Source organism: Cebus imitator, unplaced genomic scaffold, assembly GCF_001604975.1.
Source record: "Cebus imitator isolate Cc_AM_T3 unplaced genomic scaffold, Cebus_imitator-1.0 Scaffold82, whole genome shotgun sequence".
Classification (NCBI taxonomy): domain Eukaryota; kingdom Metazoa; phylum Chordata; class Mammalia; order Primates; family Cebidae; genus Cebus; species Cebus imitator.
Window position 1 is genome coordinate 3,602,065 of NW_016107397.1, and position 16,440 is coordinate 3,618,504.

General features: G+C 52.2%; 1 protein-coding gene across 2 annotated transcripts; it reads left to right on the forward strand.

Moving 5' to 3' along the window:
- Positions 1-5,119: 5,119 nt before the first annotated feature.
- ACTL6B (actin like 6B) lies at positions 5,120-16,259 on the forward strand. 2 transcript variants are annotated; one of them, XM_017533576.2, is made up of 14 exons: positions 5,120-5,245; positions 5,687-5,763; positions 5,980-6,145; positions 6,451-6,551; positions 9,146-9,243; positions 10,155-10,249; positions 10,316-10,422; positions 11,746-11,835; positions 11,980-12,041; positions 12,179-12,293; positions 12,431-12,511; positions 12,618-12,713; positions 12,926-13,012; positions 16,038-16,259. In XM_017533576.2, exons 1-14 carry the CDS (start codon positions 5,221-5,223, stop codon positions 16,116-16,118), a joined length of 1,281 nt encoding a protein of 426 aa, XP_017389065.1. In that variant the 5' UTR covers positions 5,120-5,220; the 3' UTR covers positions 16,119-16,259. The 2 variants fall into 2 exon arrangements, with proteins under 2 accessions (XP_017389065.1, XP_037596229.1); XM_037740301.1 differs by lacking the exon at positions 16,038-16,259 and adding an exon at positions 14,818-14,960.
- Positions 16,260-16,440: the final 181 nt, after the last annotated feature.

Below are 16,440 nucleotides of genomic sequence, written 5' to 3' on the forward strand. Positions count from 1 at the left end.
AAAAAAAAAAAAAAGACAGTTTGAGGCTGGACCCAGTGGCTTATGCCTGTAATCCCAGCACTTTGGGAAGCCGAGGTGGGTAAATCACTTGAGGTCAGGAGTTCAAGACCAGCATGGCCAACATGGTGAAACCCTGTCTCAAAAAAATACAAAAAATTAGCTGGGCACAGTGGTGTATGCCTGTAATCCCAGCTACTCAGGAGACTGAGAAAGGAGAATCACTTGAACCCAGGAGACAGAGGTTGCAGTGAGTGGAGATTGCACCACTATCCTACAGCCTGGGAGACAAAGCAAGACTCCATCTCAAAAAAATAGACAGTCTGAGCAACAGCAAGACCCCGTTTCTACCAAAAAAAAGAAAGAAAAGAAATTAGCCAGTCATGGTGGCGCTTGCCTGTGGTCCCAGTTACTCAGGAAGCCAAAGCGGGAGGATCATCTGAGCCTAGGAGTTTGAGGTTGCAGTGGTGCATCACTGCACTCCAGCCGGGGTGGCAAAGCAAGACTCTCTCTCTAAAAAGAAAAAGAAAAACAAAAACAGTTATAGGCATGAACCCACTGGTCTTCTGTTATTTTATTTTTAAGAGACAGTGTCTCTCTGTCTCCCAGGCTGCAGTGGTGTGATCATAGCTCACTGCAGCCTCAGCCTCCTCCAGTTGGGCATTAATTACCTCCAGTCTCATCTCCTGCTGACACTGACCCCTGTCAGCAGCTCATGTCCAACCCTCCTTCTAAACTGAACTCCTGTTTCTACATATTCCAGTTTTTGTGTTCCTAGACCTCTGTCCATGCTGTTCTCTTTGTGGACTATCTTTCCCACCTTCTTCACCTATAAGCTCTTATTCTGCCTTCACAGTTTTTGTTTGTTTGTTTGTTTTTGAGACAGAGTTCCACTCTTGTTGTCCAGGCTGGAGTGCAGTGGTGCGATCTCAGCTCACTGCAACCTCTGCCTCCCGGGTTGAAGTGATTCACCTGCCTCAGCCTCCCGAGTAGCTGGGATTACAGGCGCATGCCGCCACACCCAGCTAATTTTTTGTACTTTTAGTAGAGATGGAGTTTCACCATATTGGTCAGGCTGGTCTTGAACTCCTGACGTGATATAGCAAGACCCAATCCTCTTTCTCCTCCTCCTCCTCCTTCTTCTTCTTCTTCCTCCTTCTTCTTCTTCTTCCTCTTCCTCTTCCTTCTTCTTCTTCTTTGTCTTCTTCCTTCCTTCTCCTTCTTCTTCTTCTGAGAGATGGGGTCTCTGTGTTGCCCAGGCTGGTCTCAAACTCCTGGCCTCAAGCAATCCTTCCACCTTGGTCTCCCAAAGTGCTGCAATTATAGGCATGAGCCACTGCATGCCCTGCCTGGGCAAGTCTTCTAAATCTGAGATGGTTGGGGTGGTGGGGAGGAAAGAAGGGGTAGTAGGAATTAGCAAGGTGAACTTCAGAGTAAGTAAGGCAACATTATTAAATGTCAACAAAAGGAGAGGGATAACATGAATAAACTCACTTTCCACCCCAGCATTCTTTCATCCTCACCTCAGCATTTGAAACAATAAGAAATGCAAGCACTTGGCTGGGCATGGTGGCTCATGCCTGTAATCCCAACACTTTGGGAAGCTGAGGCGGGCAGATCACCTGAGGTCAGAAGTTCCAGACCAGCCTAGCCAACATGGTGAAACCCCGTCTCTACTAACAATCATACAAGGCCAGGTATGGTGGCTCACGTCTGTAATCTCAGCACTTTGGGAGGCCAAGGCAGGCAGATCACAAGGGCAGGAGATCAAGGCCATCTTGGCTAACACGATGAAACCCTGTCTCCACTAAAAATACAAAACACAAAACATTCGCCGGGCGTGGTGGCAGGTGCCTGTAGTCGCTACTCAGGAGGCTGAGGCAGGAGAATCACTTGAACCCAGGAGGCATAGGGATTGAGCCAAGATTAGCCCGGCGTGGTGGCGGGTGCCTGTAATCCCAGCTACTCAGGAGGCAGAAGCAGGTGAATTGCTCTAACCTGGGAGGCGGAGGTTGCAGTGAGCCACGATCGCGCCACTGCACTCCAGCCTGAGTGACAGAGTGAGATTCCGTCTCAAAATAATAATAATAATAAAATAATAATACGAAAAAAAATTAGCTGGGAGTGGTGGCATGTGCCTGTAACCCCAGCTACTCAGGAGGCTGAGGCAGAATAATTGCTTGAACCTGGAGGCGGATGTTGCGGTGTGTCAAGATTGAAGAATTGCTTGAACCTGGAGGCAGATGCTGCCATGAGTCAAGATTGTGCCATTGTACTCCAGCCTGGGCAACAGAGTGAAACTCTAGCTCAAAAAGAAAAAAAAAGAACAGAAAATCAAACACCGCATGTTCTCACTCATAAGCAGGTATTGAACAATGAGAACACATGGACACAGGGAGGGGAGTATCACACACTGGGATCTGTGGGGGGCGGAAATAGGGGAGGGACAGCGGGGGGGGGGAGTTAGGGAGGGATAACATGGGGAGAAAGGCAGCAAACCACACTGCCATGTGTGTACCTACACAACCATCTTACATGTTCTTCACATGTACCCCAAAACCTAAAATGCAATTTAAAATATATCTAATAAAAAATAATAAAATATATATAATAAATAAATAAAAAGAAGAAAAAAAGAAAAAGAAATGTAAGCACTTTAAGAGATCCACTCAATCCCTCCAGCCTCGAATGGACTGACCTAGGGTCACTCTGGAAAATCTCACTCTCCCGCTTCCTGAGTTAGCCTTCTCCCCTACAGCTCACCCCTCCCACTGAAGCCTGGACCCTTTCAGTCTTAGAAGCCAAGTCTGAACTCAGAACCAGCCCTAGGCATTGAAATGTCATGGTCATCAGTAGGTAAGCCATGAGCAAGCTCAAGCCGTCTGTCCTTTGGCCAGGGAGGGGTGGAGTCTCTTCCAGGGTGGGCATGTGGTGAGCAGAGAACCTTCAGGGGCATGTTGACCTCACAAAGTACCCTCTTCCTGTGCCATCTCTGGTCTCAGAGCTCCCTCTCCCCCCTCAAACAAGTAGACGGGCACATTCTCAACACACACAAGCATACAGATGTGCATATGTACACACATGCACACATACTCCAACACACATAGACATATACATACAGACACACACACCCTCACAGAAGGGTCCCTCAGCTACTCCAAGGTGTCAGAGCTGCTTCTTCATCTTTGCTACCAAAACTGTGGTGCCAGGAGCCCAGAAGAACCTGGGATCCAAGCAGTAGAAAATCTTTTGTTAGTCCGGCACTGTGGCTGACACCTGTAATCCCAATGACTCAGGAAGCCAAGGCGGGAGGATTCCTTGAGGCCAGGAGTTTGAGACCAAATTGGGCAACACAGTGAGGGCCTGTGTCTTGAAAAAAAAAAAAGCCTGGACGCGGTGGCTCACGGCTGTAATCTCAGCACTTTAGGAGGCCAAGGCAGGTGGATCATGAAGTCAGGAGTTCAAGACCAGCCTGGCCAATATGGTGAAATCCCATTTCTACTAAAAATACAAATATATATATTAGTCAGGTGTGGTGCCACGTGCCTGCAGTCCCAGCTACTCAGGAGGAGAATTCCTTGAACCTGGACCCAGCAGGCGGAGGTCGCAGTGAGAGGTGTGGTGGTGTGCACCTGTAAGTCCCAGCTACTCAGGAGGCTGAGGTGAGAGGATCACTTGAACCCAGGATGTTGCAGGTTACAGGAGTTCGAGGTTACAGTGAGCTATGGTCATGCCACTGCACAATCATAGAAGATCCCAACTCAAAAATATAAGAAACAAAAACCCTCTTGTTGATAAATGCCTCCTCAGGAGAACAGGGGCTGAAAAGAGAGAGAGAGATGGAGAAAGGAAGCTGAAGCAAGGTGAGCTGAATGCTGCTGTGTGAATGTATGTACACGTGTGTAAGCATGAGTACACATGTATAAGGCCCAGGTACTGGGGAGAGGTGCGGAGCAAGAGGGGCCAGCAGAAAGACAAAGAGGGTAATTGGGCATGGTGGCTCATGCTTTTAATCCCAGCACTTGGAGACATTGAGACCAGGAGTTCAAGACCAGCCTAGGCGATGTGGCAAGACGCAATCTCCTAAAAAAAAGAAAAGGAGGGGCCGGGCTCGGTGGCTCACGCCTGTAATCCCAGCACTTTGAGAGGCCGAGGTGGGCGAATCACGAGGTCAGGAGATCAAGACCATCCTGGCTAACACGGTGAAACCTCGTGTCTACTAAAAATACAAAAAATTAGCCGGGCGTGGTGGCACGAGCCTGTAGTCCCAGCTACTTAGGAGGCTGTGACAGGAAAGTCACGTGAACACCAGGAGGCAGAGGTTGCAGTGAGCCGAGATCGCGCCACTGCAGCACTCCAGCCTGGGCGACACAGCAAGAGTCCGTCTCAAAAAAAAAGAGGGAAAAACAGGGAGAGATGGAGACACACCCCCTCTGGTCCCTCTCTCAATCTTCCCTTCCCTCCCTCCCTCAGTGATTCCATTTAGGCCTGGGTTTGTCAGAACCGGGCTCAGAGCAGCCTGAAGATAGAATGACCCTTCTGGGTACTGGAGCTCTCTCCCCAACCCTGCTTTAAGGGGATAGAGGAGGGGCGAGGTGGCTCATGCCTGTAATTCCAGCGCTTTGGGAGGCTGAGGTAGGGGGATTGTTTGGGGCCAGGAGTTAGAGATCAACCTAGGCAACAGAGCAAGACCCCATCTCTACAAAAAATATATATATATTTAAATTAGCCAGGCGTGCTGGCACCTGCCTGTAGCCCCAGCTACTTGGGAGGCTGAGAAAGATCGCTTGAGCTCAGGAGATCGAGACAAGCCTGGGCGAAATAACAAGACCTCCATCTCTACCAAAAAAATTAAAATAATAAAACTAAAAAGCAAGGGGGTAAGGACTTCATCAGTCATCCTACAGAGTCCTGGTCTCCTCCTTTTTCCTGCTCTCCTCTCTGCCACGCGTTCCTTAGGGACGGTTAAGTCCCTGCTGGGCGCCCCCTGCCCCATCTCCTCCCGGCCGCCTAACCGGGGACGTCTTTCCCTTTAAAGCAGCGGCCCCCGTCCGGGTCATTGTCTCACCTGGCAGCCAATCGGCAGCGCCGTTGGGGGCGGGGGATCCAGCCTCCCGATTGGCCGCCTCGCGCCCCGCCCCGCCCGGGATCCCGGGAGCTGTCCGGCCGCCTCGGTGCTGATCCCGCCGCCGCCCACGGGCCGCTAGCCGAGCAGAGGGCACTATGAGCGGGGGCGTCTACGGCGGAGGTGAGCGAGCCTTGGGCCCTGGGCTCCTGCAGCCCTGCGTTCCGAACCCGCGCCATCGATCCGAGCTCTGGGCACCGTGGGGCCTGTCACCTCCGTGCACGAATGGGTCCGGTCCCAGGCTTGGTCTCCCGCCACTCCTGTGCTCGGTCCTCCCTGCACGCCTCGCGCGCACCGGGCCCAACCTCTCTACCTTGCAACCCACCTCCACCTGGTCCCTGGCCCCTTCCTTTCGGGAGGGCGACCTGAGCAAGGCCACTGGGCAAGCAGGGACCCTGGCTGTGTGATGCCCCTGCCCCCAGTCCCAGGACCTCGGACTCCAGTCTCACCTGCCCGACTGGTGATGAAAGTAGTGACTGTGGCTCTGCCCTGACTTCCTCTCGGAGCTACCTAGCGGGAGAGAGTTCGGGGGAAGTCCCCTTACAGGCCTGTCTCCCCGCACAGATGAGGTGGGGGCGCTGGTCTTTGACATTGGCTCCTTCTCAGTCCGAGCTGGGTACGCTGGGGAGGACTGCCCCAAGGTGAGCCTTTCAGTCTCCTCCCCAAATCCTAGGGGCTCTGAACCCTTCTTCAGGCTTTCCAGTGACCCAGGGATCTCTCAGATCGCCCAGAAGCTCTCCTGAGCAGGAATGTGGGAATAAACCCAGGGGCGGGCTGAGGACCCCTCTGTGGGGCTGGACAGGGGCAAGAAGGTGACCCCTCTCCCTGCCAATCCTCCCCCAACCCTTCCCCACCAGGCTGACTTCCCCACCACGGTGGGGCTGCTGGCCGCGGAGGAGGGGGGCGGGCTGGAGCTGGAGGGGGACAAAGAGAAGAAAGGGAAGATCTTTCACATCGACACCAATGCCCTGCACGTGCCTCGGGATGGAGCGGAGGTCATGTCGCCCCTGAAGAATGGCATGAGTAAGGGGCCCTCACCCATCACCTCCTGACACAGACAGGGAGCTCACTCTCCACGATCTGGGACATAACAGCCCCAGCTCCCCACAGATTCTTCCTTGCAGTCCCAGGGTTCTTCTCACTGTCTTCCCGAGCTGCCTGGTTCCCATCTCAGGGGCCCATCAGGTTTCTGGGAAGGAGGGTGTTCCCCTGGAGCTGGACTCACTGACCCTCCTTTGGGTTTGGCCTTCCTCCCTCCTTTTCCTCCTGTCCCTGACCCCTGCCTGTCCTCTTGCATCTCCGTCTCCGTGCTGCTCTTCTGGCCCCAGTCGAGGACTGGGAGTGCTTCCGAGCCATCCTGGATCACACCTACAGCAAACACGTCAAGTCTGAGCCAAACCTGCACCCAGTGCTCATGTCTGAGGCTCCGGTGAGTGCCTACTCCGTACCTCCACGTCCAGCCCTGATCTCCACTGAACCTCATTCCCACCATCCACCTCTCCTCCTCTCCCCTCAAGCCACCACTCTCAGCCACTTGACCTCCCTTTTCAGACTCACCTCATCCATCTTCACCACTTTCTTTCCTTCGTAGCTAAGTCTCCAGCCCTCCTGCTCTCTTCCTGCTCTGTCTACTCTGCTGCCCTTCTCTGTCTCCAAGTCCTTTTTAAATTTTTAATCTTTTCAGACAGAGTCTTGCTTTGTTGTCCAGGCTGGAGTGCAATCGCAAGTTCTCAGCCTCTGTCTTCTGGATTCAAGGAATTCTCTTGCCTCAGCCTGCCAAGTGGCTGGGATTACCAGCACCTGCCACCATGCCTAACTTTTTGTATTTTTACAAAAAATTCGCCAGCCATGATGGCGGGTGCTGGTAGAGACAGGGTTTCATCATGTTGGCCAGCCTGGTCTGGAACTCCTGACCTCAGGTGATCCACCTGCCTTGGCCTTCCGAAGTGCTGGGATTACAAGCATGAGCCACTGCACCCAGCCTCCAAGTCCTTTTTTGACCTTTTAACTTATTATTTGGATCAACATTGGTAGGCTATGGATGTGGGCTCACATCTGTAATCCCAGCACTTTGGGAGGCCAAGATGGGAGGATCATTTGAGCCCAGGAGTTTGAGACCACCCTAGGCAATATGGCAAGACCCCATCTCTTTTATTAAAACAACAAAAATTTTAAAAACTGCAGTTTAGGCCGGGCACAGTGGCTCACGCCATTAGTCCCAGCACTTTGGGAGGCCAAGGCGGACGGATCACAAGGTCAGGAGTTCTAGACCAGCCTGACCAATGTGGTGAAACCCAATCTCTATTAAAAAAAAATTAGCTGGTCGTGGTGGCATGCACCTGTAATCCCAGCTACTCAGGAGGCTTAGGAGGAGAATCACTTGAACCCAGGAGGCAGAGGTTGTGGTGAGCTGAGATCATGCCACTGCACTCCAGCCTGGGAGACAGAGCGAGACTCCATTTCAAAACAACAACAACAAAAACAACTGCATTTTTAAAAATGTTCTTACCTGCCTCCTTATATTTCCCCCTCTATAAAAGCAACTGTTTTTCTCCCTTATTAGCTGATTTTTGGAGTATTTTCTTCCATATCTCTAATATCACACTTAAATTGCAGCCTGTGGAGTTTTTTGTTTTAGATATTATCTATGAATTTTCCACTTTAGAAAATGATCACTTAGCTCTCTTTTCCTCCCCGGCCTATACCACACATATTTCACCTCACCCACCTTTAAGTACAGTGCGTTCCGTTGTTGTGGTTGTTTGGGATTTTGTTGTTTGTTTTTGAGACAGCCTCTCACTTTGTCACCCAAGCTGGAGTGCAGCAGCGCGATTCTGCAGCCTTGACCTCCTGGGCTCAACTGACCCTCTCATTTCAGCCTCCAGAGCAGCTGGAACTACAGGCATGAGCCACCACGTCCAGCTGATTTTTAAATTTTTTGTAGAGGCAGGGTTTCACCATGTTGTCCAGGCTGGCCTTGAATTCCTGGGTCTTGAATTCAAGCAACCTGCCTGCCTCAGCCTCCCAAATTCCTGAGATTATAGATGGGATCCACCGCATCCAGACCAGTTGTATTTTAGACTTTAAAAGAAATCAGTATTCAGTATTTAGACTCTTTTTAAATTAGAAATAATTTTAAGAGAATAGTTTGTAAAGATGGGATCTTGTTATATTTCCCAGGCTGGCTTCAAACTCCTGTGCTTAAGCAATCCTTCTACCTTGATTTACAAATTGCTGGAATTACAGGCATGAGTCACTGTGCCCAGCCCAATATTTACACTCTTATTACTATGTACACTAATAAAGCCTGACACAGGAGATACACTATTATTACTTTTCCTTTCTTGTGCAACTTTTTGTTTTCCTAGAACTGGAAAAAAAAACAAAAAAAACCCCTGCATTCACATTTTTTTTTCCTTTGAGACACAGTCTCACACTTGGAAATATCATTTCTAAGATATTCCCTCCACTTTATGTTCCAATCCTTCTACTGAGTTTTTCATTTCTGTTCATGTAGTTTTAATTTCCACAAGCTCTTTACTTAAAAACATTTTCTTTTTAGTGAGACAGCATCTCACTATGCTGTCCGGGCTAGTTTCAAACTCCTAGGCTCAAGCAATCCTCCCACTTCAGCCTCCCAATATACTGGGATTACAGGCATGAGCAATGGTGCCCGGCCTGTGCAAGTGTTTTGAATGCATGTGTGTGTGACGATGAGTGTGAATATATGTGTATGTGCAAGTGTGAGTTTGTGTGTGTATGTATGTGTGAGTGTGTATTTGTGAGTGTCAAAATGTGTTTGAATGCATGTGTGTCAGACTGAATATATGCATAGTGTGACTGTATGAGTGTGTGTGTTTATGTGTGTATCTATGAGCGTATGTGTGTGTTTGAGCATGTTTGTATGTGTGTGCAAGTGTTTGAATGCATGTGTGTGCAACCATGAGTGTATGTGTGTTTGTGTTGCAAGTGTGTGGGTCTGTGCCTCTCCCTGAATCCTCCCCTCCTGCACTTTCTCCACAGTGGAACACACGGGCCAAGCGGGAGAAGCTGACAGAGCTGATGTTCGAGCAGTACAACATTCCTGCTTTCTTCTTATGCAAGACGGCCGTGCTCACCGCGTATCCTCTGGGCTGAGCTGCTCTGACTGGGTGGAGGGCCCCGGGTGGGGCCTGTGATGAGCACAGCTGAGCTCAGCTGGGGGGCCCAGGCCTGGTTCTCTGAAGATCAGTATCCGAATGGGCAGACGCCTCCCTCCACCCCACTAGTGCAGAAGGCCCGGTGGGCTGAGCACCTCCGACCCTGGGGTGGCCACATCAGCGGCCCCTTTCCATTATCTGGATCAGGCTGAGCAGACAGTGAGCTAGGCCAGGGGCTGGAGCTGGACAGAGGAGGGAGACATGTAGAACGCTGCAGCAGTCCCTTCCCAAGAACCCCTTTAAACACTGAATTTTTTAAGGATCTGCCTTACATCGAACCCTGTGCTACGCAGTGAAGTGATGGCGACCCCTAATTTCAGGGAGCCTGTAAGACACAACCAAAAATACAGAGACTGGGCATTGTGGCTGGCCAAATGCAGTGGCTCACGCCTGTAATCCCAACACTTTGGGAGGCCGAGGTGGGCAGATCACTTGAAGTCAGGAGTTCAAGACTAGACTGGCCAACATGGCAAAACCCCATCTCTACTAAAAATACAAAAATTAGCCTGGCATGGTGGTGCGTGCCTATAGTCCCAAGTACCTGAGAGGCTGAGGCAGGAGAATCCCTTGAACCTGGAGGTGGAAGTTGCAGTGAGCTGAGATCACGTGATTGCACTTCAGCCTGGGTGGCAGCGCGAGACTCCGTTTCAAAAAATGTATATTAGTAAAGAAGTAACTGGGGTCTCAGAGCCTTTCTTCAGGACATGGGTCCTCTCCTCAGGAGGAGAGATTTGCAGACTGGAGATGGCAGAGCAGAGAGTGACCAGAGCAGAGGGAGTCCCAGGCCCCTCACTTGCTGCTGCTATCTCTTTAACTTACCGATCCGATGCTAGCTTTGCAAATGGGCGCTCCACGGGCCTCGTGCTGGATAGCGGGGCCACCCACACCACAGCCATTCCAGTACATGACGGCTATGTCCTGCAGCAAGGTGGGGCCTCAGCGGAGGGGGGGGCACCCCAGGAGGACCAGGTCCTGACAGTGCCTCCCTTTCCAGGCATCGTCAAGTCCCCTCTGGCAGGGGACTTCATCTCCATGCAGTGCCGGGAGCTGTTCCAGGAGATGGCCATCGACATCATCCCACCTTACATGATCGCAGCTAAGGTGGGGTCTCTGGGGATATGGAGCTGCCACTAGAGTCCTGGCCACTCATCCCATGGCCTTCAACCCACTGACATATGAGATATCAGAGCAGAGAGCAGCAGGCTCCCCAATGGATCCTGGCTTCCGTTCTTCCTCTTTTTTTTTGAGACAGAGTCTCGCTCTGTCACCCAAACTGGAGTGCAGTGATGTGATCTTGGCTCACTGCAACCTCCACCTCCCAGGTGCAAGTGATTCTTCTGCCTCAGCCTCCTGAGTAGCTGTGATTACAGGTGCACGCCACCAGGTGCCTGGCTAATTTTTGTATTTTTAGTAGGGATGGGGTTTCACCATATTGGCCAAGCTGGTCTCGAAATCCTGACCTCGAAATCTGCCCACCTTGGCCTCCCGAAGTCCTGGGATTACAGGCATGGCCACCGTGCCCTGCCCCAGTTTCTCCTTTTATAATCGAGGCATCCAAAATCCAGACAGGCTGAGGGATACACTGAGGTCATGGAACCAGCTGGCAGACAGTGGGATGTGTAAGGGCCAGTGTGGTGGGTTCTGAGGTCCAATATAGACCCAGGTTCAAGTTCTGCCTCAGCCATCTAAGAGCTGTGGGACCGACCAGTAGTAGGCAGGTGGCTCACGCCTGTAATCCCAGCACTTTAGGAGCCTGAAGAAGGCAGATCACTTTGAGTTCACTTCGAGATCAGCCTGGGCAATATGGTGAAATCATGTCTCTACTAAAAATACAAAAACTAGCCGAGCTTGGTGGTGCATGCCTGTAGTCCCAGCTACTTGGGAGGCTGAGACTGGAGAATCGCCTGAACCCGGGAGGCAGAGGTTGCAGTGAGCCAAGATTGCGCCACTGCACTCCAGCCTGGGCGACACAGTGAGACTGTCTGAAAAAAAAGAAGAGCTGTGTGAGCAACAGCATGATATCAAAGCCCCCTGGGCCTCAGTTTCCCTTCTTTAAAGTGGAACAGCAGTAGGCAGTCTCACAGCCAGGGCGCTGTATGAAGTGACACTGCATGCTCAGCTCTGTCCCGGGCCCTCACATGGAGTGTGGCCCCCTAGGAGGCCATTCCCTTGAGGTTCTATCTCTACTGTATTCCCTGTGGTCTTCAGATCAGCTGCACCCACCACGTGAAGGGCACACAGGGAGAGACGCATGCCCCATTCTCTGTCCTCTCCATCAGGGAAGGGTGAGAAACCCCTCTTGCAAGCAGCACAGCACAGCCTCTGGTTCCAGTTAGCTACAGAGCCGGGAACAGTGCCAGGAAGGTGGGGTGGGGGTGGCCAGGTTGGGCTGGGAAAGGGTGTTCCTATGCTGTGCCCCCACAGGAGCCTGTCCGGGAGGGCGCCCCCCCAAACTGGAAGAAGAAGGAGAAGCTACCCCAGGTCTCCAAGTCCTGGCATAACTACATGTGTAACGTGAGCCTCTGGAGAGGGCCCCCTGAAACCACCATCCCCTGCCATGAATGGAGGGCGGGCAGAGGCCCTGCATGTGAGGAGTGGGGGGGGGGAGGTGTTGCACAGGAGGAAGCGAGGCCCTCACCACCCCTGCTGGAATTTTAGGAGGTGATCCAGGACTTCCAGGCCTCTGTGCTCCAGGTCTCAGACTCCCCTTACGATGAACAGTGAGTGTGGCTCGGGGCTGGGGGGTGGGAGAGAGAGCAGAACCAGGACTCTGGGGGTGGGCTGGGGGGCTCTGGTGCTGGCCACCCACTGATGCTTCTTGAGCACCCCAAGCAGAGCCCTGTTCCCTTCTGAGCAGAGTGGCTGCGCAAATGCCCACGGTGCACTACGAGATGCCCAATGGCTACAACACAGACTACGGCGCCGAGCGACTCCGCATCCCCGAGGGCCTGTTTGATCCCTCAAACGTCAAGGTTTGGCCAGGTGGCAAGGAATGGGGTGGGTGCTGACTGGAGTCCCTGGATCCTGGAGCATGGGGTAGGCTGGGGAGGATTGCAAGGGTCTAGGGGAAGGGGCAGAGATCCCATAGCCCAGTCACCTGTCTCTGCAGGGCCTGTCGGGAAACACCATGTTGGGCGTGGGCCACGTGGTGACCACCAGCATCGGCATGTGTGACATTGACATTCGCCCGGTGAGGCCAGGCCGGGGCTGAGGCTGGGCAAAGGGGCCCAGGAAAAGTGGGGAGGCGGGGTGAGGGGGCTGTCCCCCGACGGCTCACTCCTTCTCCCTGCTCTCAGGGCCTATACGGGAGTGTCATTGTCACTGGTGGGAACACACTACTGCAGGGCTTCACTGACAGGCTCAATCGAGAGCTTTCCCAGAAGACCCCACCGGTAGGAGACCACCCCAGGGCCCTAGACGCCCATCCTGGCTCAGCTGCCCAGGACTGTGTCCCTTCATCCTTCCCACATCTTTCCTTCTGTTCTGGACACCAGAGCAGCACCCCTGCCCCTGTGGCTTCCCAAGTCTTCCCCTGTCCTCCCCTAAGCCCTGTCCCTTCCCAGAACCTAGGTGTCTGCTTCCCCCAGCCTCTTTTTACCCCCAGAGCATGCGACTGAAACTCATCGCCAGCAACAGCACCATGGAGCGCAAGTTCAGCCCCTGGATCGGGGGTTCCATCCTTGCCTCACTGGTGAGAGGAAGGGGACTTGGCCCAGCACTGACTGTGGGGGAGAGGGGAGACCCAGACAGCGCCCACCACTTTGCCTGCTTCATTCATTCATTAATTCACTCACTTATTCATTCATTCAACATTTATTTTTGAGAAAGGTCAATAAGTGTTCCCAGAAGGATAAACAGGACACAAATCGGGGAGCAGGGGCCCAGTACAGTGGCCCATACCTGTCATCCCACCACTTTGGGAAACTAAAGTAGGAGGATAACTTGAGGCCAGGAGTTCGAGACCCAGCAGGGAAACATAGCAAGACCCATCTCTACTTTTACAAATTGGAGAGAATAGGCTGGGCATGGTGGCTCACACTTGTAATCCCTGCACTTTGGGAGGCCTAGGTGGGCGGATGACTTGAGGTCAGGAGTCTGAGACCCGCCTGGCCAACATGGTAAAACCCTGTCTCTACTAAAAATACAAAAATTAGCCAGGCATGGTGGCACATGCCTGTAATCCCAGCTACTCAGGAGGCTGAGGCATGAGAATCTCTTGAACCCAGGAGACAGAGATTGCAGTGAGCCAAGCACCACTGCACTCCAGCCTGGGTGACAGAGCGAGACTCTTTCTCTCAAAAAAAAATTGGGAGTAGAGGGACAGGTAGCTGGAGATACGAGGTCAGGATGAGATTTTGGCAAGACATCTACTGTGCTGAGTCATCAGAGGAGAGACCCTGATGGTTTGGGGCAAGGGAGTGATGTGGCAATGCAGGCATTGGGAATACTGCCAGGCATGAGTCTTTGGGATCAGGGTGTGAGCTGGGGTCAAGGGGGCCTTGCAAGGAGGCTGTTTCGATTGTCGTGGAGTCATAGCATGGATAGCAGTGGGGATTGGGTGGACAGCAAGGGGTAACTAGCAAAAGAGGCAGGCAGATTGGCTCTGGGGAAGGAGGTGGTGAGTTCAGTCTGGATCTGTTGCTGAGGTCAAAGGAAGGTACTGAGCAGGGAGCTGGAGTTGCAAACTGCATCTGGAGGGTATCAGCCACACAGAGGGGACAGTGGGGTCATGACAGACAAGGAGGACATTCACGAGAAGGGAAGTCCCCCAGGGAGACAGAAACCAGGGTCAGAAAGACAGAGGCTGGCAGTTGAAACTTAGCTCAGGGCTGGAGTATGTCAGCCACACAGTTCTTTTTTTTTTTTTTTTTTTTGAGAGAGAGTCTCACTCTGTTGCCCAGGCTAGAGTGCAGTGGAGCAATCTTGGCTCCACCTCCTGGGTTTAAGTGATTCTTCTGCATAAGCCTCCCGACTAGCTGGGATTACATACATGCACCACCATGCCTGGCTAATTTTTGGATTTTTAGATAGAGATGGGGTTTCGCCATGTTGGCCAGGCTGGTCTCAAACTCCTGACCTCAAGTGACCCGCTCATCTTGGCCTCCCAAAGTGCTGGGATTACAGGTATGAGCCACCGCACCCAGCTCAAAATTAAGTATTAATAATATATCCTGGTCAGGTGGGGTGGCTCATGCCTGTAATCCCAGCACTTTGGAAGGCTGAGGTAGGAGGATCACTTGAGCTCAAAATTTCTAGACCAGCCTGGGCAACAAAGCGAGACCTTGTCTTTACAAAAAAATTAAAAAGCAGCTGGCAATGTGGTGCATGCCTGTAGTTCCACCTACTCAGGAAGCCAAGGTTGGAGAATCACTTGAGCCTGGAAGGTTGAGGCTACAGTGAGCTGTGCCATTGCACTCCAGCCGGGATGACAGAAGGAGATCCTGTCCCAAAAAAAAAAAAAAAAAAAAAAAAAATCGGTGTCTGTTTTCCACTTAGAGCACATCTCAATTTGGACCAGGACTGTGAGCCACAGGAGACCAGTGGCCACTACATTGGACAGCACATGTGTACAGGGTGAGAAAGATAAAAGAAGCCCAGGAGTGGTGGCTCATGCCTGTAATCCCAACATTGTGGGAGGCCAAGGTAGAATGATCACTTGAGCCCAGGAGTTTGATACCAGCCTGGGCAACATAGCGAGACCCCCTCTCTACAAAAAATAAAGATTAAAAAAGTAAAGAGGGCTGGGAGCTGTGGCTCACACCTGTAATCCCAGCACTTTGGGAGGCCAAGGCAGGTGGATCACAAGGTCAAGAGTTCAAAACCAGCCTGGCCAACATGGTGAAACCCCGTCTCTACTAAAAATACAAAAAATCAGCTGGGCATGGTGGCGCGTGCCTGTAATCCCAGCTGCTCAGGAGGCTGAGGCAGGAGAATTGCTTGAACCCAGGAGGCGGAGGTTGCGGTGAGCCAAGATCGCGCCATTGCACTACAGCCTGGGTAACAAGAGCGAAACTCCATCTCAAAAAAAAAAAAAAAATAGCTAGGCGTAGTTACAGATACCTGTAGTCCCAGCTACTTGGGAGGCTAAGGCAGGAGAATTGCTTGAACCTGGGAAGTGGAGGTTTGCAGTGAGCCAAGATCGCACCACTGCACTCCAGCCCTCCAATCTGGGTGACAGAATGAGACTCCATCCAAAAAAAAAAAAAAAAAGAGAGAGAGAGAGAGAAGGGACATTGACATGGTCATTGCAAGAATACTCACAGGCATGTTGTAATGGTGAAGGCTGCAGATGGGGTACCACAGTGTTGGAATGGTGAGGTGGAGGGAACATCGTCCTTCAAAAGAAGGGAGGCTTTCGGTGTTTGGTAGCCCTGATGGAGTGGGGAGAGGACACCTTGGGGGAGAACTGTGTGTGCGTAGTGGGTATTGGTTGCTGGGTGCAGGTTGGCTGGCCTGGGGCTGTATGTGCCATCCCCCAGCCCAGGAACAGGGCTTAGCTCAAGGCAGAGACTGCTGTTCAATAAATACTTGAATGAATGAATGATTGATTGAATGGTATGAAGAGGATACTCTCCCTCTGAGTTGGGGAGGGGTTTCAGAGGGATGTGGACCCGAGGGGCCGTTGCGGCCTGTTGGAGGGTTCCCAGGGACTGCACCTGCCCATCCTCACCTCCCTCCAAGACCACCCTGATCCTCATGATGCCTCCTCCACCCAGGGCACTTTCCAGCAGATGTGGATCTCCAAGCAGGAATATGAGGAGGGCGGGAAGCAATGCGTGGAGCGAAAGTGCCCCTGATGGCAACCCTCCCCACACACCTGCTCCCAAGCTCAGTCCCTTAACCCCCATTGCCACATCACTGCCCTCCTCCTTCCCTCTTGTCATCGTAAATGGTGATGTTTCTGGGTTGAAAGAAGTAAAAACGTTTTAAGAAAAAAAGAGTTTGGCCTCCGTGGGGTGGTGAGTGGACGCAGGGGTCTGGAGGGAGGTGAAGGAGGGAGGGTCACTTCTACACTTACGCCGATCCCACAATGGGTGCCGGGACATAGCCCCAGGGGCCATCGATTCCTCAGGTTTCCGAGGAGTTGTGATCCAGGGAGGACCACGCGACGAAGACTGG

Excerpts from the sequence above, each read along its gene's own strand:
- ACTL6B (XM_017533576.2), top strand. The coding sequence starts at position 5,221 with ATGAGCGGGGGCGTCTACGGCGGAG. Across the intron at positions 12,042-12,178 it reads GACTCCCCTTACGATGAACA|AGTGGCTGCGCAAATGCCCA; the intron begins GTGAGTGTGGCT and ends CCTTCTGAGCAG. Across the intron at positions 13,013-16,037 it reads GTTCCATCCTTGCCTCACTG|GGCACTTTCCAGCAGATGTG; the intron begins GTGAGAGGAAGG and ends TCCTCCACCCAG.